Source organism: Pleurodeles waltl, chromosome 1_1, assembly GCF_031143425.1.
Source record: "Pleurodeles waltl isolate 20211129_DDA chromosome 1_1, aPleWal1.hap1.20221129, whole genome shotgun sequence".
Taxonomy (NCBI): domain Eukaryota; kingdom Metazoa; phylum Chordata; class Amphibia; order Caudata; family Salamandridae; genus Pleurodeles; species Pleurodeles waltl.
The window spans coordinates 897453526-897479707 of NC_090436.1; the positions used below are offsets into that span (position 1 = coordinate 897453526).

A 26182-nucleotide genomic window follows, 5' to 3' on the forward strand; every position below is an offset into this window, starting at 1 on the left:
GGGAGATAAATGGAAGAGGCCCTTGGAACACCATTTGGCCAGTCTGAGTATAGACTGATGCTCTTTGAACTTTTTAATGCTCCCAGGCAGCTTCCAGGAGGACAAAGGGCACCTTTAACTAAATGTTAGACATGTTCGTCTGGATGTAGACGACTGTACAATATGAAGCACAGTGATTTAACTTCATGTTCTCAAGTGGCTTGTAAAATGCCACAGATAAGGAACATTTGTCCATTTAAAATGGAATATTCAAATCGGCAAAGCACGTGCGTATGAAATTATCGCAACTCTAACAGGTGCAAAGGTGTGCAGTTCTGACAGAGATTCTCCAACACAACACTAACAGGGCTGTCGGCGTCGGTGAGAAGCCGTGCACACCTCAACCGTGGCTGTTGAAGCCGTGGAAGGTGTGAGGAGAGGCGACCGGTTCCGCCTCCAAGTTCATCCCTCCTCCTCCTCCCGCAAGAAAGCAAAACGTTTCCCATGACAGTTCGGTCAACCGGACGGCGAGCGGGACCGCCCCTTCCCGCTACACCCCTTGCCTCTACGCCCCCACAAACCGTGAAGAACCTGTGAGAGAGAGGGCCGGCCTTCGACCCGTGCCTCCAACTTCCTGCAGGAGGAGCAGCCCAGACCTGCGCCAGGAGCCCACCTCCGCCGTAGTGCACCGAGAAGCACTGCTGCTCTCTCTGGCCAGCTTCTCTCCCCTCAGACGTTACCAGTGGTGTGCTGTGACTTTCTGGGCTGGAGCGGGCTGAGAGCACGCGCCGCTGCGAGCCCGGCTGAGATCCCAGCCGGAGTCAAGGCCGTTCTGCACGCGCACATTTTTCCTGGGAAGGGACTGTGGGGATTTGGCTTCAACTTTGTTGTAGCAGTTTTTGGTCAGAGGAGAGAAGGAGCCAGGTGCTGGTCCCGCGGCGGCACACTTGTTGCTGTAGTTGGGCAGGATGGCGGGCTGCTGCCTGTCTGCGGAGGAGAAGGAGCAGCACAGGATAAACACGGAGATAGAGCGGCGGATCAAGAAGGACAAGCAGAACGCCCGCCGGGAGCTCAAACTGCTGCTGCTAGGTAAGTGACAGCGGGCTTCGAGGCGGCTGATCTTTCACTGTTTGGGCGTCTCACTGATCCAGGCAACTCTCTGGAAACACCAAGGCTGCGCCTTCTGAGACCTAGCACGTTGGAATGTTTTCTTTCTCATTCCACTCCATGCCAGTTCTCCAGCGTTTTCCTTCCCCTCCTTCTCCATGGCAATTCGTTTTTTCTATTTCTCCTCCATGACACTTTGTTCTTTTTGGCCCCGCATACGCTCTAATAGTTTAGGTAGCTCTGTTTTTTTATCTGTCCTTTTCTTCTGCTCGAAGGCACGTTTGTTATTTTCTTCGACTTCTCCTACCCCCATGGCAATTGTGTTCTTTCTTTCTGTTTTATGCCCTTTAACTCCGTGTTAACGGCGTAAAGCCGGAGGCAGAAGGGGCAGTGGCTGGGGACTTTGCACAGAAAGGGTCCGTTGTTCCAGTGGCTGGAACCGGTCGGGCAGGGCTGCCCTTGTCTCTGCGTGGAGGGCAGCTCAGAGGTGCCTGTATTTGTCCCGGGGCGACAGTGGAATCCGATCCCAGCCTTCGCGGAGCCTCACTGGCTAGGCAGAGGTGCTGCCTTCCAGGATGTTGTAGGCGCGATGGCTCTTTCACATGCAGTGCTTATTTCTTTAGTTTTAATCCAATGCTTGATTTAATTTATTAACTGGCTTTACACAGTCCGTCGGAGACCTGAAGCTAGTGTACCCCGCGCTGCAGTCGCAAGGTCTGGGTGTATTGGTGCTGCAGGGCAGGTTTCTTTCAGTCTGCACAAGTGTCAATGTATATAATTTATTCGATCTGCTAACGCCTCTGCCTTCTTTCACTGGTTTCTTTGATCGCCAGTTTCTTTCTCTTGCTGTACTCTACTGGCTAACTTAAAACATTCCTTTCCACGTCTCTCTTACTTACTTTCTAGGTTGGTTTGGCTTGCGTCGTGCCTTGCAGTTCTTTGTGAATATTTGTTTCCCAGCAACATTTGGGTGCCATTTTCAGTGTCTTTTTCTTTTTCTTGCCCATTTATGTTCCATTCTTTCTGCTTATTTGGTATAGTGTGTGGCTGTCTAATCGTGCCTATGCCTCACCTTTAACAGAGGTCCTGCGCGGCTTTCTTTTTGTCTTTCCCGAAGGTCTTCCTTTCCAGGATTTAGGCCCTGCACGTGCCAGAGCTGTTCACCTGATCTGCTAGTGAGTCCTCCCAGTATAACTTTGCAGCGGGTATCTGCCTGTCCGTATTTTATTTTCCTTGTTTGGCCAAGCCCGTCTGTTTCTCGAATTGAAGCAACACTCCCCGTGATTTATAGATGTAAAATCTGTCACTTTAGGATTGATAGGTGGGTCTCCTCCTTCTGTTTGCATTTCCTCGCTCACTTTCTTTCCAAGCCTAAGGGCCTCTGGGGTCTCAGGGCATATATTTTCTCGGTAATTGAACTAATTTCAATTGTTTTCATGTTGTGAAGGAGGCTGTTAGGCTTATTTACAAAGGGGACAAGACTGGTCGAAAGAAATTCGGATGAGTGGGTAAAAGTGAGTAACAAAATCCAATAGCATCTTTTGTGTTTGTGTCCTATGTTATAAACAACTCGTTTTAATTTTTTTTTTTAGTTCTGTCGTCAGCTAAAGTGTTTTTGATTTTGCTAACATTATATGAATTTTATACTTAGTTTTAGGGACTGTCAGTCAACCATCTTCATCCGTAGCACTGTTATTGTATGATCCATATTTTATTTCTGCCTACTGCAGGCTGGCAAAACTCCAGGCATTGGCAAACTTCACTGTTAGCGATGGCATTCTGCCCTTTCAAAAGGAGCACATCCACCCACAAAATAGTTCTTAAGTGCCAGGAACCTCTGTGGTAATGTATGCCTTTAGAGAGAAAAATATTTTTTTCCTTTACCTCTTTTTCTAAACATCATTGGGGTTCCGGCAGCTTCTCCAACAGTGAAGTTTAAAAAAAAAACGATGACGAACCTCGAGAAAGCCAAAATGTTGGTGGCCAATAACGGACGTTTTGGCTTTACCATTGCTTGTTAGGTATGTTTTGTCAACACAACTGTTTGCAAGACATTGTTCCCAGTTCTTTCAAATATGTTAAGAGTGGCCATTGGCTCTACTTGGATAAGTATTATTCTCTCACCTCAGGTTATTGGCTGTTTGATATATCATTATTTCTTTTACTGGCGCTTCCACATGAATGTGCGGGGAACTATTTCAGAGCTGACGTTTATTCTATGCAGAAAGCAGTACTTCTTCATTGCCTCTCTTGTAAAGAGCGTTTGTGAATGCTTATGAGATGCTTTGGCACGTTAAAACAGACCTATTGGTTTTATCAATGCTTGCTCCAGTAGAGTCTATATTATGAGCTGCGTTTCATACTTCTCTGCAATTGCTGCCTACGGTGAAGCTCGTTTTCACAAAAACATACAGGAATACACTTGGGACATTTCATTGTAGGGCTACAAACCCCTCGTTCATGTCTGCCAGACCAGGGTTTGGGCCTAAATCGAAAACAAACGAATCCAGGGAAATGAGTTGAGGGGCTGCAGGTGATCCTTGACGCTCGTCTTTGGTGTGCTGTGCACATTTTAAGGTGTGGCACACAGGTATTCTACTCCTTGAGGTCCTTTTTACTTGTCTACCTACATCTGTATTGTGGCACAGCCATGCATGCAAAGACATTGACTTACTTGCATCGGTCCACGTCGCCTTACTATTCAGGAAATAACCTGGTTTCCGTTGCATGTTTGCTAATTTGCACCTGCATGATATGTATTGCAGACCTGTCTGCAGGCCCTTCCATAATGTAAAAGGTGTGTCAGAAGTGCAGAATAAGATCCAAACGCATGTTGTGATCCTGGGCAACCTGGTTATTACGTCCCTATCAGCAGCAGATGCTTAGTCCAATGTCTGATCGTGTTTGCTGAACACTATAAAAGGATCTGGATTTTTGTTGCAGTTGGATAACTAGGTCAGCTCGGCCCCATATCAAGACTCCAGAGAAACACAGACCACAAGAACGCTGTTTGCTGTGTACAGATACCACCTTCAAAGGAAGAAGATTTAACAGTATAACTTTCCAAAAAGCCTTCCTCCATTAGACACATTTGTTGAATGCTTGATACAAACTCGAGAATCTTTTTTTAAAATCATGCTTAGCCAACATTATCAATTGGTCTAATTCAGAATTTAAGCTCATTAATTTCTCATTGGCCTTTCCAATGTATCCTTCCATAACCACACAAGCCTACTATGCCCGAGATAAAAATGTCTATTTGTTCTGTAGGTAAATAAATGTATGTGTTGAAACCCTATTGAATCTGCTCCATCCTAAATAGAACTTTTAAACCGATGGATATATAAAACAATGTTATTCACATATTTGCAAGTTTTGCAGACAAGATCCAAAAATAATTTAAATGTCTATAGTGTTTCTATAGACTTTAATTGAAAGGCATCTAACTTCTTGAAGTTCAGAAGATTGGACGCAGGGTTTTAACAGAACACCTTTTCTTTAGGGGTCCACAGGAGTTCGCTACCAAACATTATGGGGGTTATTCTAACTTTGGAGGAGTGTTAATCCGTCCCAAAAGTGACGGTAAAGTGACGGATATACCACCAGCCGTATTACGAGTTCCATAGGATATAATGGACTCGTAATACGGCTGGTGGTAAATCCGTCACTTTTCCGTCACTTTTGGGACGGATTAACACCTCCTCCAAAGTTAGAATAACCCCCTATATGTCTTAGAGGTATCATTTTAGACTTTGTTACCGACGTTTGGAGCCAGTGCAGCCCTTTTACTATTGGGAAAATATGTTGTCTCTTGACAATCTCAGCACCATTCTAGTAGCGGGTTCTAGATTGTCTACAGATGATTTATACCTTTGGTCCGCCACAGTTGCAATCAAAATTGGCTCATCCTATTAAGGCTGTTGTCTTCTGATAAGCTTAAAAGAAAGTGAAACACAGTGTCAACAGATAAGTTGAAAAATTAAGGCCTAGTGTAAACACAAAGCAGTTGGAGAAATGACTTAATAAAGGACCATAATCGTCCAGTTATACTGACGGCACACATCCGTGAATTGATACGTGCTGAATTGTCTCTGAACAAAAAGCTAAATCTAGTAATCAAAGCAGGAGCCTATGAGTGCTCCAAAAGTCACTTCCTTTTCTTTGCCTTCAGAAAGGTCTTATCTGGTGTTCTGATGTAAAAGTCCCAGTTAAGTGTTGATTGAAGGTCACTCTCTTTTAAAAAGAGGTGGTCGAACTAGACCCTGAATGTTGCCACTTTAGCAATATGTTGCTGTTGCCTATCTTTTGTGATTAGGTGTTCGCTAGTTTCTTTATTTAATTTCTGTAGGAAATTAGCATTCATCCAGATTTGGTTCTGTTATTAGCAAAATCCATTATTTCTAGACCTTGATTATGTGGACCGCTTTAGTGAGGGAGTTTGTTCCTGTGGAGGCATAGGGTAGAAACACATATTGCAGCTGGCAGTAAACTGTAGGAAATCTATATATAGTTATAATTGTTAGGATGTAGACACTAGCACCCTCTGAAATTGACCAGTTATGGTTTTAGTCATCAACCCTCACCCCCAAACATATCCCGAATCAATAATACTTCCCATTCAAATATGACTGTGGTTGTGGTATGGTTCTGGTGCACGAAAAGTTGTTTAGTTTCGGATGTTTTTATTGTCTTAGGTATATTTATCACTTTCTTTGTTACTCACTTTTTGGAGTTTTGTTATGATAACCTTTTCAATATATTTCAACTTTTTTGGTGGTGGTTTTGTTCGTTTGTTTCCCTGGTGCTTTCTTTTTTCCCTTTTTTTGATTCTTGAATTGGGAATTGTTGATCAAGAATTGGGCACTGATCCTTGCATCAGTAATGCAGAAATCTAAAATCAGGATCACAATCTATCAACTTTCCTCCCCTTAGAGTTGTGAGCTCAGCCACCCTGGGAATGAGGACGTTCATATGGCCAACATTTTTTTTTTTTTCTTTCAGGAAGTTGTGTGATAACATACAGAGCTGGATCTCCTACGTGGTATTGCCACCAGAGCAAAAATGATCTTCTGGTAGCCAGCAAATTACATTTGAAAGGTTATATGACATATATTTAAAATGTATGCAATTTAGGCCTACCCAATAGCTGCTACATTTTTTTACATGCTTACTTTTCAAAAGTACAGACTTGATTCATAACCAACTGCTAGAAAGATGAGAACCAGTTAAGTAAGACCTTTTGCAGGTCGGGCATGGAATTTTGAAAACTGTACTTTTAACAGGTGACTGATGAAAAATAGCCTGAGACAAGACTCGTGGACATGTGTAGAAAGGACAAATATTAGCCTAGCAGCCACATCCTGGGTGGTCAAGTGTCTGCTTAGCTAATACAAAGGAAGGGCAAGGTATATTTTATCAGCATAATCCGGACCTCGGAGTTTCACAGGTCACTCATCACCACATGGTATTGGTTGGCCTCGTTTGAGTTCTTCAGTGGAAAGAAAAATCCTTCAACTGCAATGCTGATCTTTTAAACTTTGATTAGTATCCCACCAGACATCTAAATTATGTACCTTGCTGTTGAAAATGGAATCTATATATGAATATGATGTTTCAGTAGCGCAAACCTTGCCAATAACAGGGTCCAAGACAAGCATAAAGTCAATGAGTGATAGGAGAGGAAGCTGGGTTGTGGACAGCCAGTGCACTGTGATGTATTTTTCTTTTTAAGCAGCAGTGGGAGGGCCTTATGGATATAGGGATGGTGTTTGAGATGGAAAAGGCCTACCCCCTTGTTTTTCTTTTTTATACTTCTTAGTTTGCAGTCTGGTGCACTAGCTGCAGATGTGCTGAGAATCACCAGAGATGAAGAGCTTTTGAGTTTATATGCAAGATTAGCATGGGTTATAGTCGTGATGGATTTCTAAATGATGCAACTGGTTATGAAGATGGTGCGGTCCATCACAGGGTAGCCAAAGGAATTCAGTCAGGATGGCGATGGTATGGACATATTTCTTCAGACCCTGAATGAGACATGCGCCGGAATGTGGGATACCCTTAGAGGGAGCCGGCCAGGCCTCCTTTGTCTTTTTTGGCATTGTTTCTTGAGGGTGAGGGAACGTGTCCCTGGTGACTCCAAATAACCTGGCATTCAGTGTAAGGTGGGATTTGAAGCCATGAAGGTGTATGTTGTTGAGCTAGGTTGTACTGTTTTTCGTTTGACTTAATAGTTGATGGTGAAGTTATCACCAGAGGATATTTAACAGTTGAAATGCCCCCCCCGAAATTAGAGCCTCTGTTTTTGAAGCAGCACATCTGTTTGAGCGCTAAGCAGAGCAACATTGTGAGACCCTCCTTCTTTTTTTTTTTTTTGTTGCCTTTTCATAACGTTTTCAATATTGCATCTCCCTGATTTTTTTTTTTTTTTTTTTTTTTTTTTTTTTTTAAGTGAGATGAGTCTGCTCAAGGCTCGCCTGAGAAATGTGGGTTGTATACCCTCAAAATCTGGGTAGCCATTGCTTACTAAATTAAAATGTTGAGTACTAGATGCCATGAAGGGTCAGTATCATACTACTACTTTTATCATCCTCGGACATGAGGCAGAGATGGTCCGTATGGGTGACTGGCACCCAGCCTTTAAGCTATTGTCTATAGTGAAAGAGGTTTTTGTATAATGAGGACGCTTCCCAGCGTGGATTATAATTTACACACTGATGATGTTTATTGTATTTCTGCCTATATTATATTGAAGACACTTGAAATTCAATTACAGTTATTCAATTTTAAATAAATATAATATCATGGTAATTGTCTCAAGACTGTGAAATTTCACCTTATTACATTTCACAGAAATTCTTCATCATTGCAAGTTTTTCATTTCAAAAGACAAAAATGGCAATACATTGCATTGAAGGGAAAATGGCTATTTCTTAAAAAATGCCCAATGTTTCTATTTTAAATTGTATACATTTTCCATGATACTTCCACCTTTTACAATTAAAGATTTCATTTGCTGTGAAATATACTTTCAAAAAAGAACTTGCAAAGTTAAAAATACTTTTTAGCTTTTTAGCTTAGCGCAGGCCTTGGCCTTTTCCCTCACCCCAGCAAACCGCAAACCTAAACGTAATAGTGAAAAGAAAAAAAACACGCTTGGACATTAATTCTGACCGTGACCCTATCCCGTACATTATTGTCTTATTTAAAGTGTTTTTCGCAGTGAATTCATTTTGCAAGTAAATATAAGCAATGTAACCAATTGTCAGTGAAATAAGTGAGATGACATGTCGGGTTATCCGTTTCTTTCAATGAAGAGCCAAACTGTCCATGTCATTTTACGGAGTCCTTTTTTTCTAGTTTTACCTCGCTTAACCCTGGGACCACCTCTTGGGACACCAAGATGGCTGACTCCTCAAAGCATGTTTCAGCCACACTATTGGGTTCCTATGCTTCCCAAAGAAGGCTAGACCACTTCCCAGACAATAGGCATTTCTTTGGCTTGTATGCTCGTTTTTGTTTGTAATTTCACCCGATTCTGCCAGCTTCACCTTCTTTAAAGATTGCTGTGACATCAATGCTTGGTGTGAGAATATTGCAGACTGATGTGAGAATATTGCAGACTGATGTGCAGATTTACTTAAAAAGCTGTAAATCCCAGGACAACTATGTTCCCCTCTAAGCCTAAAGGCAACATTTTTCATGAAGAAATTTAAAAGAAATCTTCCCATCAGAGTTTCTTTAAACAATGTCGGAGTATATTTTTTCTTGTAAATAATCTCCTGTTTAACTTCTGGGAGGCCCTCATGTAAACATTCTTTTAAACTAACATTCACTTCTGAACGTCTGTGTAAATACACTTTTAAGGAAGGCCCCAGCACCCAAATCCAAAAGGATAATACGTGATTTATTTTTGTTGATTTCTTTCCCTTTCAGAGTTCAGCTAACAGGAAGAAATTGACGTAGAGTTTAAATTTGTGCTGATTTCTTCCTTTTCTCTATTAATGGTTATAAATGATTCATTTACGAACGTCTTACCCCGTAGTAGAACCATTTCTTAATTTGTGCTTGTGGTAGGCACCAGGACTTACTTTTCATAATTTAGACGTTGAGAGCAAGAGTCCGAAAGTAGAAAAGAGTGAAATGAAAAGAAAGATAGGAAAACGGTGACGGAGTGATAGCAAAGATAAAAAAGAACCTACAAAATTGAGCTAAGGTGATAATAAGCGTAGAGAGGTGGAAAAAAGAGACATGAATTGGAATTAAGACTATGCAACCTTGATACTTGACTACTCGGGCATTTTGCAGTGCTTTGTGCCCCTGCATGTTTTCTTTTTGTTACAAATTAAGTACTTCATTCAACCAAACCATCCTTCCTCTCCCAAATCCAAACTGGTCTTACCACTGCCAAATCCACAGTACATTCCTCCTTATTTAAGTACTTGTCCTTTTTGGACTTAAGTAGTTGCACACCTTCTTCTCCTTCGATATGCGTATTGCTGCCTCCCTAGGTTCTCCTGAAAAGACCTAAAATTCAGCCCCATTAACTCAAACTACCGTTCATCACTTAGTTTCATTAATAACTGTTTGTTCTGACCTAGTCCAAGGTCAGTGCCACACAGCGTGAGTGCATTACGATTACTCACAGGCAAGGCTGGCTTCAGGGCAGTGTGAATGGTGCAGCCACAGTGAGCGCTGGCCTGAAAGGGGGGGTGGGGGCTCTTGGTTTAGCAATAATTTAGATGCAAAAACACCTGCTGGTGATTTCCTTGTGCATCCAGCTTTCAGGCAGCAATAAAAATGTCAAGATGTCTCTTGTGATTAATGTTCCGGCTAGAGGGAGAGATCCAAGTTTTGTCTAGTAGCAGTTTTCAGACTCAGTATGAAGTAGCTTTGAGGGTTAATACGCCTGCTGCAAGAAACAGATCTATATTTTATTTGGAAAGCTGAATGGAGTGGTAAGGCCACCCTTTACCAGTGCTTTAAAACAAAAGGAATGTAAGTGAGAGATGGGCTATAGAGAGATGGGGAGCACTTTTGCTGGGTGGTAGTGTGGGAATGCGAGGAGGAGGTTATGGGAGGTGCACCATAAAAGATTGTTGCACTTGGCACCACTCTTCTAAAGCTGGCCCTGCTCATAGGGTCACTCTTTTAATTCTATTTTGCTTTGTGCTTGTGTCTGACAGCCTACTTCCCTCTTTCTAGATTCAGTCACAAATCCCTGTAAAAAGACTTTGTTTTGTTTGCTGTGACCTGGGCACAGCATTTTTGTTTTGTTTTTTTGCAATGTTATACTAGAAAAAAATACAACCAACATTTGGTATTGCAAGGAATTGATTTACAAGAATGACACAGCCCATAGCAGACTTACTTCGATTTTATTTGAATGTGTCTGCCCATATTGAAATTGCGGAACATTGCTGCCGGTGTTGTTGCACATGGATTTTATATTGCTCAGTTTTGGCTGGTATTTGGCCTTGGCACTTTTGAATTCTTGGTTGGCCAACTGAGATCTGCAATCTATGGGTTTATTCAGTGGACTTCTGGGGAGAGATGTCAGGATATCCAATTCTCCTGACTCTGAATAGTGTGTGCGCCCTTGTGCGTAAGTTGTGTTTGTTCCTTCTGCTTGATTTAAAAGTTTATAAAAAATAAATATCTTTTCAGCTTTTAAAGTAGAAGCAGTGCTTTAAATGGGCCGGTACTCTCCGGTACTGAGTACCGGCACTTTTTTATTTTGAGAGGGAGAGTACCGGCATATCTCAAGAAAAACGTAATACTTTTAATTGGAGAGTACCGGCACTTCTCAGAAACAAGCAGGTACTCTATTACAGAGTACCTGCACTTCTATTTTTCCATTTAAAGCACTGAGTAGAAGTATCCTTTCAGTGGTTCATGAGTAGGCAGGTGGCAGGGGACATGAACTGTTACTGATCACAGATTATAATTTTTATCTCTTTCAGTAACATACGCTTAACCTTGGGGCATTGAGATTCATTGATGCAAGGGACTGAGTTGTTTCTACCGTTATTGAACTGCACCCTTATTAATCGTATCTGTATTTTGAAAGTAGACTGAACTAGTCTTGTTTCTCCAGTCCAGAGGTCTCCAATGTTTTCCGTAACAAGAGCTGTGTTCAATAAAAATCATCCCTAGCTGCTAATACTATTAGTGCTGTAATAGTTACCACAGAGGCAAGATTGTATTAGTGACCACCATATACAAGATTACTGGTGGTAATCACCTTAGTACATCATGCAGGGATGCCAGCAGTAATGTAGAAAAGGCTTTATTAGTTTCAAATGCTTTATCATGGGTATTACATAGCAGCGATAGCTGCAGTGCCCAGGATGCTAAGGACTTGATGTTAGTGTTAAGTCTGCCCAAAGCCACATGATCTATCACTCAAATATTTGCTTTAAATATGCTTTGAAAATTGAGCCAGTTTTCTCGAAACTATAGCTAAAGAGTTCTGAAAATGCACACATTTTTATCCCAAATACGCACTCTCAATTTGGGTGTATGTATATTAACTCAATCAAATTAAAGTGCCTAATTTAGTAGGCTGGGCTGCACTCGAGAGCTACTCATATGTAGGTGGAGAGCTACCAGTATCTCACAAGCTACTCATTGGAGAAGCCTGCGTCTAGTCTGATCGTTTTAGGACTGACTTAAAGAGCTTTTCTGTCAGTAGGTTGTCTTGCTTCTGTTTTAGGTGACCCTTGACCCTGCTTCAGGCAGGCTGCTCCCCTGCACCGCGTGTCGGTGCTGCCGCTGCTCCAAGTTCCCTTTTTGGTTTCACTGGCCCGGCCCTGCCCCCCTCCCTCTATTTCAATTTGCCTTTTCCCCGCCGCTGCGTCCCTTTGCCCCCACCCCCTCCCTCCACTTCAATTTCCCTATTCCCCGCCGCTGCGGCCTCGCGACCCGCCCCCCGCTCGCCCATTCGCTGCCCTCCTCCCTGCTGCCCCTCCTTCCCTGCTGCCCCTCCCTCCCACCTCCCCTCATATAGCAGCCACTGCGCAGAGAAGGGAGCGAACCTTGACCCTTCTTCAGGCATGTCGCTCCCCTGCACCGCGTACCGGTGCTGCCGCTGCTCCAGGTTCCCTTTTGTTTTCTCTGGCCCGCCGCTGCGTCCTTGTGACCCCGCCCCCCCTCCATTTCAATTTCCCTTTTCCCCGCTGCTGCGTCCCTGCGGCCCCGCTCCCCTCCCTCCACTTCAATTTCCCTTTTTCCCCCGCCGCTGTGACCCTGCGGCCCCGCCCCCCGTTCGCCCATTTGCTGCCTCCTCCCTGCTGTCCCTCCCTTCTACCTTCCCTCATATGGCAGCCGCTGTGCAGACGCGCCGCTGGTGCGCCGAAGGCAAGCCCGTCTGTGCCCGTCCGTGTCCAGACCGCACCCAGCGCCAGGACCCCTGGTCCCCAAGACCACCACAGCCAGCAACGCCATTACACCGCCAGCACCCTCCGCGCACTCAACACCGGACGAGCACACGCCTGCTTCCTGGCCTCCCCTAAGCACACCCATGGACCCTTCACCTGCCGGAACTGCAGCCTCACCAGCCTCCAAATCGGCAAACCTCACCGCAACTACCTCCAATGCATCCTACTTAACACCCACTCTGCACGTAAACACGCCGTCGAACTCTAGGACCTGCTCGACACCTCCACCCTGGACGTCACCTTCCTGACGGAGACCTGGATGAACGCCTCCTCGGTCCCAGACATCGCCATAGCCATTTCGGATGGCTACAAGATCACCCGCAGGGATGGCACCAACGGAGTCGGAGGCGGAATTGGCATCGTCCACAAGAACACCATCCGGGTCACGACCTGTACCACCGACACCCTCAGCACCGCTGAACACCTGCACTTCCAGATCCACAACAACCCCAACACCACCCTCAGAGGAACCCTCATCTACAGACCACACGCTGGACCCCGTCTTCTCCGCTAGCCCCCATGTCACCTTCAGCCACAACACCGAACTCCCATGGACCGACCACCGCTGCATCCACTTCACCTACCAGAAACCCGACGCGCACCATTGCACCTAACAGATCCCCCGCCGCAACTGGAGCAAAATCAGCCAAGACCAGCTGAACACCAGCCTCGCCTGAAAACCACCCACCAATCCAGACCTCGCAGCCTGCAACCTCTGGCGCTGGATCGATGACTGTGCCAGCACTCTCGCCCCACTCAATAAACCTTCCAACAGAGGTGCCAACAAGAGAGCCAGCTGGTTCACCTCGGGCCTTCAAGCCTCCAAGCAAACCTGCCGGAAACTGGGGAGAAAGTGGCTCCTCGAACAGACACCGGACTACCATGCCGCCTTCAAGAACGCCATCCGCAATCACCATCACCTCATCAGATCTACCAAGAAAACCTCCTTCAAAGACCGCTTGGACCACAACGCACACAACAGCAAGGAGCTCTTCAACATCGTGAATTAACTCTCCAACCCCAGCTCCAGCACAAACAACATTCCACCTTCACAAGACCTGCGCAACTCCCTCGGCGCCCCCTTCCACCACAAGATCACAGACATCCATGACAGCTTCAACAGCCAGACCACCCCGCCAATCACGGACTCCTCAGACCCTCCACCCACTTTCAACTACGACCCCCTGCTCATCTGGGCCAACGTGAACGAAGATGACACAATCAAAACCGTGGGCACCCTCCACTCTGGATCTCCGTCAGACCCATGCCCGCACCACATCTTTAACAAAGCAAGCGCCACCATCGCACTCCACCTCCGCAAAGTCATCAACATCTCCTTCGAGACCACGACTTACCCGGAGAGCTGGAAGCATGCAGAGCTCAAAACCCTACTCAAGAAACCCATGGCGGTCCTGAGAGACCTCAAGAACTTCCGTTCCATCTCCCTGCTCCCATTCCCGGCCAAGGTCATCGAGAAGATAGTCAACAGACAACTGACCCACTACCTCGAAGAAAACAACATCCTGGACCCATCCCAGTCAGGGTGCCGCAGCAACCACAGTACTGAAACTGCCCTCATCGCTGCCACCGACAGCATAGGGGCCTTGCTTGACAACGGCAAAACCGCGGCCCTCATCCTCCTGGACCTCACGCCCGCCTTTGAAACCGTCTGCCACCGCATCCTACTCACATGCCTCCACAACGCAGGGATCCGGGACAAAGCTCTGGAGTAGACCGCCTCCTTCCTCTCCGGCAGAACACGGAGCGTCCGCTCCCCCCCCCCTTTCCGCTCTGAAGCCTCCAAGATCATCTGCAGCGTTCCCCAAGGTTCGTCCCTCAGCCCTACACTTTTCAATGTCTACATGGCCCCGCTCGCCCGCGTCGCCCGGCTGCACAACCTCAACATCATCTCCTACGCCGACGACACCCAACTGATCCTCTCCCTCACCAAGGACCCCCTCACTGCCAAATCCAACCTTCACGAAAGAATGAAGGCCATCGCCGAATGGATGAGGAACAGCAAACTGAAGTTGAGCTCAGATAAGACGGAGGTCCTCATCCTCGGTGCCAAACCCTCAGCCTGGGACGACTCCTGGTGGCCGACCGCTATGGGTACAGCCCCAACACCCAACCACGCACGCAACCTGGGCATCATCCTGGACTCAACACTCTCCATGACCAAGCAAGTCAGCGCCGTCTCCTCATCCTGCTTCAACACCCTCTGCATGGTCCGCAAGATCTACAGATGGATCCCCACAGATACAAGAAGAACAGTCACCCAAGCCTTTGTCCGCAGCAAACTTGACTATGGAAAAACCCTCTACGCAGGAGCCCCGGCCAAACTCCTCGATTGACTGCAACGCATACAAAACACCTCCGCACGCCTGATCCTCGATGCTCTCCGCCACATCACTCCCCTTCTGGGAGACCTACACTGGCTCCCCGTTAACAAAAGGATAACCTTCAAGCTCCTCACCCACGCACACAAGGCGCTCCACAACACTGGTCCAGCCTACCCCAACAGACGACTCACCTTCTACACCCCATCCTGCCAATTCCGCTCAGCCGACCTCGCCCTTGCCACCGTCCCCTGCATCCGAAGAACGACTACCGGAGGCAGATCCTTCTCCCACCTCGCCGCCAAGACCTGGAACACCCTTTCCTTGCCCCTACAACAGACCGAAGACCTGCTGACTTTCAGGAAGCGGCTCAAAACCTGGCTATTTGAGCAGTAGCAGCACCCCCCCCCCTCAGCACCTTGAGACCCTCACGGGTGGTAGTGCGCTCTACAAATACACTGATTGATTGATTAGGGGTGAATTTCTCCCTGAGTTTTGAGGCCTGGTTTATAAAGCACTTTCTGTGAGTAGCAGTTTTAATCCAGGCTTAGTTGTTTCTCACTTACCAACTCACAGGCAAAATACACCAGCATGTCATATGCCTAGAATTTTGTGAATGAGACACACCAAGGCCCTGGAATAGGACACAACCACATGCAGTAAAAGGTTTGTGAATAGGACCCATACATGTTAGCTTTGACTTTTTGGCACTGATGTCATGGAAATTATTTGGATCACTAATTAACTTCATTAATCTGATAGGCAATGAATTTGAATCCTTGTTTATAACGTTTGACTGTGTTAAGTGGCAAAACCTGCTCTATTGTATTCTGTTTGGTGTTATCAGTATGTGGCCTTACCAACACGCCTACCTTGATAAGGATCTGCTTTACCTGATGTATTCCTCACAAAATCAATCACCATGGCTTTATTTGTAGGTGCTAATGCTTGTAGTATACAGGTGGGGAGAAACAATTTTCTGAATCCCGGTTTATCACAAAAGGTATAGAACAGCATATCTACTAAATGCCTCTCATGATAAAATTCATATTGCTTCAGAGTATGATAGAAAAGTGTCATTGGAGTGCACCTTTAGGGTTTTAGTTCCACACATCTTCCCCCTCTTTCGCCAACATATACGTATTTATAAAAGGCGGTATGTTTGGCAGTAGACAATTCTCGTTGATATTCTAAAACCTGTGAAATACATTGCACATTTGACATGCATCTTCAATGACTGGTCATTAACATGCCAATACCACCACCATCTCATTACGACTGCCTTGTTTTATGTTCTTACTTTAGATGGATGCACAAGGCCGTGGTGCCACAGTATTTGGTTGGTTCATAGCTCCCTGCTTGTTCATTTGCTGGAAAGTCCACAGATTGCTACACTGGGTTTCTTATCTGAGATGATAAGCATCCACACAGTAGCTATGAGGAAGGACGATCTTTGAAAGGTTATGTTTCTTGTCCTGAGCATTTTTCCTCTAAACTCTCTGTTGCCGCTCATTGGCCTGTGCTTAACAATGCCACCCTGTAGACTTTACGCTGTTGTCTTACAAGGGGTAGTTGGTGTACCATTGCAGTGTTGGTTATTAATTACACCTGTTTCGACCCCATTAGTGCTGGTACACGTTGTACATCTGTGACTTCCAAGAAACATTTTGTGATTGGCTTTTAAGCATCAGTACTTGGGGAAGAAAAACATTGATATTTTTTATTTATTCTTTTTTTCTTTTTGCATAATGTTTGTGAAAGATACTCCGATTACATTTTGCTGGCCATGTGCCTGAAGATTATTTGTGAAGGCATAATTGCTTAGAAAAATTGTAAGATTCTTGCAGAAGACTTGTTTGAGCAGAAAATGTGTCATCTCCACGGTCTCATCAGTTTCACGGTTCCGACAAGACATTTTCTGCTTTATCCTGTCTTGTGCAGCTGAAAATTACACAAATAAGGAACTGGAAGGAGAACAATAAATATCTGTAATACACAAACGCAGCAATTGCGAATTGCACCAAATAGATATATATTTTTTTAAGTGTGACTAACAATGACGTTTCAACCTCTTCATCCTTCAATCAATCAGTAGATTTGTAGAGCGCTTCTAGACACCCATGAGGGTATCCAGGTTCTGGCAGGATCCAGTTGATTAGCCAAATAGCTATGTCCTTTGGGACTTTTGGAACTCTGGAAGAGATAGGGAGGTCCAGAGATGAAAGGGTAGCTCGTCAGAGGAGATGAGCTGCAAACCCTGCATAGAATATTGCCATAGGCCAGTCGGCTGGAGATGAGGGCCTGGAAGGTGGTGCGTTTTGAGCTTTGTGGTAGGAATCAGAATATTTTACGAAGCATGCAGAGGATGGAGAAGTTGACCTGAGTTGTCATGGTTAGCTTGTTCATCCAGAATCATGCCTAGGTTGCTAACATGGGGGTAGGAGTAGGCCAGAGTTCTGAGGGCCACCAGGATTCATTCCATGGGGAGCTTTTGTTTCTGAAAATCAGTACATCCATCTTGAGCTTCAGGTAGTTGTCCTTCATTCAGTTGTGATGTCTGTCATGCAATTTTGGAAGTTTGTCTTGGTGGTGTCTTCGAAGAGGGAGAGGATAAGTTGTGTGTTGTCGGCATAGGATATGATGCTGAGTCTGTAGGTTTTGATGATGCTAGCCAGAGGGGTCATATAAGTGTTGAAGAGGGTGGGGCTGAGCAAGGAACCTTGGGGTACTGCACAGATGATTTCCTTGGGTTTGGAGGTGAAGGGAGGGGTGGAGACAGACTTTTTGTGCTCTTCTGGTGAGGAAAGCGGCGATCCACCTGAGAGTGGCTCCTTGGATGCCTATATTGTACAGCCTTGTGATGAGTGAGTGGTGGGAAACCTTACTGAAGTCTGCCCAGAGGTCTAGAAGGATCAGAGCTTCAGTCTGTCCTTGGTTGAGTAGGGTTTGTGTGTCATCTGTAATCACAGTGAAGGCTGTCTCTGTGCTTTGGTTGCTTTGGAAACTGGATTTGGAGGAGTCGAGTAAAAGGTTCTGTTCCAGATGTGAGGAGAGTTGTTGGTTGGTTGGCTTTTTCTAATACTTTGGTCAGGAATGGGAGCACAGAGATCAGTCAAAAGGTTTTGAGTTGGCTGGGGTCTGCTGGTGGTTTCTTTAGTAGAAAGTTGACTTGTGCATGTCTCCGGTCATCTGGAAGGTGTCCGTGGCAATTGAAGTGTTGAACAAGATGGTTATTACGTGGCTGGTTCTGGCTTTCACTTGAAAATGTGGTGAGGGCATGAGGTGGTTGGGGCCCCTGAGTGGACCAAGTTTTTGATGAAAGCTGTGTCCAATGGGGCTAGCTGGCTCCATTTGATTAGTTGGATGTCTGTGGTGGTAGCGGGGTGGTTGTGTTGCTTGAAGAAGGCAGTGGCCTTTAGCTGGGGTTTGACATTTCGGTAGATGTTGCTGATCTCATTGAATAAGTTTGTAAGGTTGTCACAGCGTTCCTGTGAGTGGTTAATGTTGTTTGTTGCAGCTGAGGGGTTGGAGAATTCTTTGACTTTTTCCTTGTGTTTGAGAAAAGCAAAGCAATATTTATTTTTGTTTTGGTAATGCTTATAAGGATTCAGGTCATCAACTGCAGACTTTCGCCATTACCATCATGAAGTTCGGTATCTTCATTCTCCAGTAACAAATTCTCAGCCACTTTTATTCCTGTGTAGTCACGGCACTGTTAGTTAAGATGGCTAGCATATGCACTACCTATTACCCTTTTATTGTTGGTAGTGAAAGTTTGCAGCTTTATTTTCACTACACTAGCACCTATTGATTCACTGATGGATACAGTTTGTCTTTCTTTCTGCTGCTGCTTCAGTTTATTCTTCCCTAACCTGGTGCTAATTGTTGCTGATCAGCTTATCTTCTTTAGAATTCAGCCATTCTACAACAGTTGAGTCCCCCTCCATCAAAGCACTTCTTCTTTCAGAACAGGCATGTATCAGCATTGTTTTCAGACCATTGTCATTGGTGCCGTTGAATGCTGTTTTTTTCTCGGCTTACTGAGCTTGTGGTTTGCGTGTTGATGACGACTATGGTGGTGCAAAATATTTCTGCATTTTTTTTTTTGCTTCTGCACTTGTGTTTATTGTTTCTCATAGAGGACCAACTTTCTCCACCCAAAAACACATGCAGCCCTCTTGAATTGTGGTTGAACCACCAATTCTCACTTTACTGAAAATAAATGATGCGGGGTTCCTTATCGCACCACATATCTGTGTCTAACAAAATATATGTATGTACCCTGTCAAAACCTCCATATTCAGTGACGTTTCCTGCTCACTGTCAGTTTAAGTGGATGTACTGGACCCGAGATGTTTAGCATGTTTATTTCCATCATCTCCCACAAAGCCATAATGACCACGCGCTTCACAAAAACTAGTTGAGTACACTGAATTTATTTACTTTAAATGTCACACTCTCTGCCTCCCTGGTTAGGCCTCTTTCACTGACCTTGACAATGTGACCTGAGGCCTGATTCACAAAGAACGTCCTAAATAAAAGAGTTTAGGAATAGGCCTGCTTCAGTTTTAGGTTGATAGCTTTATGAGTGTTCACAAAATAAAGATAAATTAAGTGTGGAAATCTACTATATTTGTAGGTTTGTTTTTTTTAGGCTGATTCCTTTTTGCCAAACACCTAGACTTGGCGGATGTTCCACCTACAGAAAACATGGCAATATTATGATTAGTGCAACATGCCCTGTGAACTTTATTTTTTACCTAATGTTCATCAGGGACTGGGATTGATGGCGGGGAACATTACAACAACAGGAGTTCAGGGGTAGGGTGTACAATGAGACGTTCCAGCTATGACTCTAGCCTTTTGGGATAGTATAGGAAGCATGACTCAGCCTCTCGTATAATTAATCCATAAAATGGAAACCATCTTTGTTTGCAAGTCTATGCAATGTAAATATTACATTTGCAAGAATTATATGAAGTGAAATTATTAAGATTCAAGTTATTGGTATTTGGGCTATGGAATAGAACAACAGTGAAAGGTAAAGGTCTTTTTTTTCTGGGGGGGGGGGGCTGATAGAGGTGTTGTGGAGTAACACGTCTCCTCCAGAATTAAATACCCCCAACTTTATTAAAATATTATACTGACTCACTTCATTTTATCACCTCTGAATTCTAGAGACTTTAAAGACGCTCGTCCTACCATTCCTCAGTAACTTGCTTTATCCTTCTAGTTGTAACTTCTTTAGCTGTTTGATATTAATGCTCATTCAGTATGCAATAAAACAAGTGTTTGAATGTATAGTGGGAAAATGAGATATGTTGTTACAGAGAAGCACTCTTGATTGTACTGCAGGTTGAAGGAATGCATGTTAAGCTTGTAGCAACAACTTAGGATCTTGCCGACCTCTGAAAGGATGAGGTGCAAATCTCTGCTTAATGGAGATATGCATTGATGGGGTAAATCACAAAGCACGATCATATACTGGTAAGATTGTTTCTTACTTGTAAGAAATAGGATTAGTAATTGGGATGAGTGACTACCAGGCTAAAGGAATAATCACAAACCTTGTTAGGGTGAACCGTTAAAGTCACTAAGTTAACTTGAGCTCAACCCCCTGGTCGCACTGGCACAGAGCAGACAGGCTTCATTTAGAGTCAATGTATAAAGTATTTTTGCAGTACCAAAATAGTAATAAAGTTGAAATGCAAAACAATAAAAAGTAATATGAATAGCACCAAGAAGCACAAAGTGCCAGCGATAGTCAGTGGTTGCTAAAGACTGGAAAATTAGATGCAATTTGACACTGATTGTGGTGGAGCCTGGGTCAAGTACACCAACCAGATTCATACTTGTCAAAGATTTTACCTTCTGTCTTTAGTCATTTCCACCAGAAGATTACACTTCTGAAGCCCCAGAACCTCAGGGGAGGCACATAAACTCACAGGTTGTCAAGGCAGAGGCTATCAGCAGGTCTAGTTGTCACTGTTGACAGGCAGTTAAAGCAAAAGGCTTTTTGTAGGAAAGGCCTTTTGTAGCTTGTTGTGTCCCTAAAGCTTTAACTGCAGGTCAGCCTTATGACCCTTGGAGTCCAATTCTTTGTCTTGGGTACAAGAGGGGGCAGTTCCAATCCTCTGAGCTCCTCTCAGGTCACAGACTACTGGTCCCTTCCTCTTCTGTTCTTCCTTGGGTCAAGGAATGTTCTGAAGTGGGTGCCGGGAGATGCTGTATGGATGTCTGGCACGAGCTAATAGGTGGGAATAGCTCCTGGTCAAGCCCTAACAAATGGGATAAAAGCTTCTGGAACCAACCCTACCTACTTTGGGCATTTTCAAGATGGAGAAGGCCATTAGCGACGCTAACCTTAGGCTCTGAGTGTTGCGGTGTGTGTCGGGAGTATACTATGGTAATTCTAGAGACCTCATACATCTAACACTAAACTGCAGTTTGGGGGAGTCGGTAAACTCACAATAAACTTGGAAAAAGAAGCTTGGTGGAACAAAAGTAAGGTTTTCCAACAACCAGACAGTGGATCCATAACAATTGTTTTGGCATCTTGTTTTCCTTCCTTTCAATTGTGCCCGCCCCCCCATGTTCTATGTAAAAACCGAGAGACAGGATTCTGGTTGAACAAAAAAGGGTATTCAGCAACCGGACAGTGGATACACAAGAATTGTTTGGGCATTCTGTTTGCCTGCTGTTCAAGTGCACCCCCAGTGTTCTAAGTAAACCCAGCAGATATGTCAAGCAGGATTTGACATTCAAACAGGATTTGACACTATAATTTCCAAAAGGATGCTCATAGCCGACACTTTATATTCTCTCCGATTTAGAGGAGTCCTTTCTGCCCATTCAGGTTAGCGAATTGTTTGCTCCTGGGACGCATATTTCTCCTGTTCTTCAACTATTCAAATGCTAATTACTGTCTGGCAAAAGTGGGAGAGCAAATGCAAATTTAGCCTCCAGGAACTTCATGCAAGGAGAGGGTACCTTTCTAAAAGTTACTTGTCTTTAATATTTATTAAAAATCGACCTTTACCATTGATTTGGATTTTTAATAACTATTAGAAATAATTGTTTGCTTTTCTTTAACGTGTACTCTGGTTTTCAGACAGCTAGGCCTGCCACAGTGAAAATATTTTGTGTGCTTGTCACTGTAAGGACAAGTTACCATTACATTTCTAAATGTCCTACTTTTAAATACTATACACTGTGCCTTGTGAGTGACAAGGCCAACATAGGGGTCACTTACTAACATTTAGAAGGGAGGTTCTGATTTGTCAAAAGTATTTATTTTCACAGGTTGAATTGAGTTTTTACACTGCCACAGTCAGGCTATAGAGGGTGAGCCTGAATCCATGTTTGCCCTTCTAGTTCGGTGGATAGCGCAATGGGTGCTGCACTCCAGTAGGGCATTTATTTCCAGGCCCTGGGCATGCCATGTACCATATATTAAAGACTTGTAGGTAAACCTAAGTATACTAATTATGAGTATGCCAATTCAACAACGTTTAAAGAGGAAGCATAGGCATTTTATTACTGGTTAGCAGGGGTAAAGTGTGCAGAGTTCTAAAACCAATAAAAATACAGGGTGCAGCAAAAAGTGAAACACACAGGATGATCCCAAAGAAAAGTCAGAATTCCTACACCGCTGTTTGCAGAGTGTTTTTTCAAATCTCAGCACTCTTTTCTTGAATGTTTGGTTGGATTCTGGATGACTTTATTGGCCCCAAATTACAGAAGAGTCACTCCCCACAGAGTAGAAAAGCAGCATTTTTAAAGTACTGCTTAAACATAAAATAGCTCTTCTTTGGGGGAGGTGGGAAAACCAACCATGGTGCGCATTTTGCCCCATGCTATGCCACTTGCTCTATAAGATCCAAAAGATGAAAATAGATCCATTTTTACAGAGAGTGTGGGCTCATGGCTTCCGGCAGTTCCCTGGAGAGCAAATCCTTTATGATCCTCCTGACCAGGGGTGGCAGGATATCCAGGGTATGCCCTTGACCCTTGGGACATGGGCCAGTGCCCATGCATACCACCTGGGCCAGCAGAACGCGGGTCTAATTTGGAAAGGTGAACAGCCTCAAACCACTGCCTCTGGAATGATGATTCATAATTCTTAGCATGCAGGAAAGCTGGTGGGATAATATTTGCATTGATATGCCCCATCTGTTATTGCTGAAGTTTGCATATTTAGCAGATTCTCAGGCCTGGCAGTGTCGCTGACAGGAAAGACTGGGTATGTGTGTGCTGCAGCCCATTACATAGCAAGCACCATGTATCCATCAAAAACTACTTATGCTATGCTGTATTTGTTTATGCTCACCTCACACCTTGACCTCTGTCTTCAGGGTTCCACCTCCCAGATAAAGGCGCACTGGGTTAAATTAATTTCTGTAAAATGAAGGCTTCTTGAGTGGGGGTCTTAGCTCCCCTTTCTGTGCTACACAGGAACTGCCAAGTCATTATGGAATGAACATAAGCTTTGGGGCGTTACTTTTAGAGGAAATTAACTTAGAAGTTTCAAATTAGTGATTTAGTCCAGCCTTGCTCATTTCGGACTGAAGCCCAAAACATTTTTTTTATGAGCATTTTATAATTAGTAGTGACGCTCTACTGCCTTAAGGATAAAGTACTCTGGGGGACCCTTCCTCAGAAATATCCCAGGCTTTGGTAATTCTGTACATTGCAACTTCTCTCATTGCAGCAACTCCTGGTAAACATTTTGTGTTTGCCTGTACGCACCTTGTGATTATCTGACTGATAGTGCGTGCCTTGGTTAATATTCGGTTTGAAAGCGCAAGAGCTAAGAGCAGTCTTGGATCATTTGAGATTCTGTTGCACTGCTCCTGAGCAACTGTTAATTTGTACCTCCTACCCGTCTTAGTGTTAAGAAAGAAGCACATTTAATCTTTGAGCAAGAAATGATTTTGTATCCATTTTATACATATTTAACATTAGGATTAATTTAAAGTATGCCTAACATTTCTGTGTGGTGTGGAATCTGTTTGACTTTACCACTGTTTGTCAGCACAGGATTCGAGATTGTAGGTGGGCAAAACTTTGAACCCGAAGGCCAAAATGACAGTCTCATTGATTCATCTCTGTCACTCCTCTGTGAATTGCATCCAGAGTTCGTCATTTCATTTCTGCTCCTGCCCAGCCAAACACAGAGTAGGGAGCTGTAGGAAGCTGGCTCTGTATATACTATATCACAGTGAGATATAATGTGCACAGAGTCCAGAGGTTTGACAGAGGCAATAATAGATAATACTAATGCTCTATTTGTGGTGGTGTAGTCGAGCAGTTAGGCCTATCAGAGGGTAGTGTTAAGCATCTGTTGTACACACACAAGCAATAGAAGAAACACACACTCAATGACTTAACTCTAGACCAATAGGATTTTATATAGAAAAATCTATTTTTGTTACTTTATTACTATAACCACAAGACTCAATTCAGAAGTAAATACTGTTGCAGGTAAGTACTTAGCATAGACATCAATGTAACTTAGTTTCACTTCAGTCAAGTAAACAGTTTTTTAAGAAAACAGAGAATATCTATTTTAAAAGTGCACATTGCATTTTCAGAACAGTTCCTGGGGGAAGAAAATAAAGTACAGTTTTAGAGGTATGTACATTACTTACAGTTCCAGTCTCTGGGTTATAGGTAGTCCACTGTTGGGGGTTCAAGTCAACCCCAAACACCCACCACCAGCAACACTGGGCTGGCTGGGTGCAGAGGTCAAAGTTGAGCCATTTTAACATGGGCTCCTATGGAGACAGGGGGTACTCAGAATTCGGTCTGCCAGCAGTTAAGTACCCATGGCTCGGTGGGCAGACCTGAGGGGGGTGGGGGTAGAGGAACAATGGAGGGGCCCCAAGAAGGCACCAATCCCACACCCTCAGCAGCACTGGGGCAGCTGGGTGCAGGGTGCAAACAGAGCGTCGGGTTGCCAATGAAACTCTGTGAGGGGACCCCGGGGTCACTCAGGCGCTGCAGGCGAGGTCCGGAGGGGTGTCTCTGGGACACCACCAGTCGGACAGGGAAGAGGGCCACCTGTTATTTGGTGCACCGGGTGTTGATTTCTCCAAGGCCTGTGGGCTGCGGTGCAGAGGGTCCTTTGGCGTCGGTTATCTTCGTCCAGTCAGTCGCAGTCAGGGGGGTCCTCGGGATTCCCTCTGCAGGCATCATCGTGGAGGGGTGAAGAGGTCAACCCATGGTGGTCACTTGGTCACCATCGCGTGGGGGTCCTCTCTGTTCGGTTTGGCCACCTGGACTCTGGCTGTGTGCTTCGGGTGCAGAGTGGTTAAGACTCGCGCTTCTGGAGTGAGGTGGGAGTCTATAAGAAGAGGTTTCTTCTTCTTCTGTTCTTCTTTGGACAGGGCCGCTGTCCCTGTGGAGTTATTGATCCTCTGTGATGCAGGCAGTCCTTTGGAGGTTTTTCAGAGGTCACTGGACCTGCAGGATGCTTTGCTTTTCTTCTGCAGGTTCTTTGAAGCAGGAGACAGGCCGGTAGGGTTGGGGCCAAGTCAGTTGTTGTCTCCTTTCTTTCTCTGCTGGGGCGTCTGCTAAGCAGGCCATCTTGTGAGGGCGTCAGGAATCTGACTAGATTGGTTCAGGAAGCCCTTAAATACAAGATTTATGAGTTTTTTTAGGGGTCAGAGAGCAGCATCCGGTGGTTACTGTCCCTGAGGGTGGCTACACCCTTCCTGTGCCCCCTCCCTTTGGGGAAGGGCACATTCCTAACCCTATTGGTCTCTGTCCTCTAAACCAAGATGGAGGATTCTGCATGGAGGGGGTCACTTCAGCTCTGGACACTTTAGGGATGGTCCTAGCTGAGGTGGTGACTCCTCCTTGTTTTTCCTAATTATCCCTCTGGACTTGCCGCCAAAAGTGGGGCTTTGTCCGAGGGCTGGGCATCTCTACTAGCTGGAGTGCCCTGGGGCATTGTAACACGAAGCCTGAGCCTTTGAGGCTCACCACTAGGTGTTACAGTTCCTGCAGGAGGGAGGTGTGAAGCACCTCCACCCAGTTCACGCTTTGTTTCTGGCCTCAGGGAGCACAAAGGCTCTCACTCCAGAGGGTCAGAAACTCATCTGCTAGTGGCAGACTGGCACAGACCAGTCAGTCCAACACTAGAGGATTGGGTAAAATACAGGGGGCATCTCTAAGATGCCCTCTGTGTGCATTGTATAATAAATCGAACACTGGCATCAGTGTGTGTTTATTATACTGAGACGTTTGATACCAAACTTCCCAGTATTCAGTGTAGCCATTATGGAACAGTGGAGTTTGTTTTGACAAACTCCTAGACCA

The 26182-nt window shown here is 44.8% G+C and overlaps 1 protein-coding gene across 1 annotated transcript in view; it reads left to right on the forward strand.

Annotated features, from left to right (window-relative positions):
• Positions 1-554: 554 nt before the first annotated feature.
• Positions 555-26182, forward strand: part of LOC138288572 (guanine nucleotide-binding protein subunit alpha-14) — a 502384-nt gene continuing 476756 nt past the window's right edge. The window contains exon 1 of the mRNA XM_069230083.1: positions 555-1068. Coding sequence (XP_069086184.1) covers positions 948-1068 — 121 coding nt within the window. The 5' untranslated portion in view covers positions 555-947. The remainder of the gene's footprint in view (positions 1069-26182) is intronic.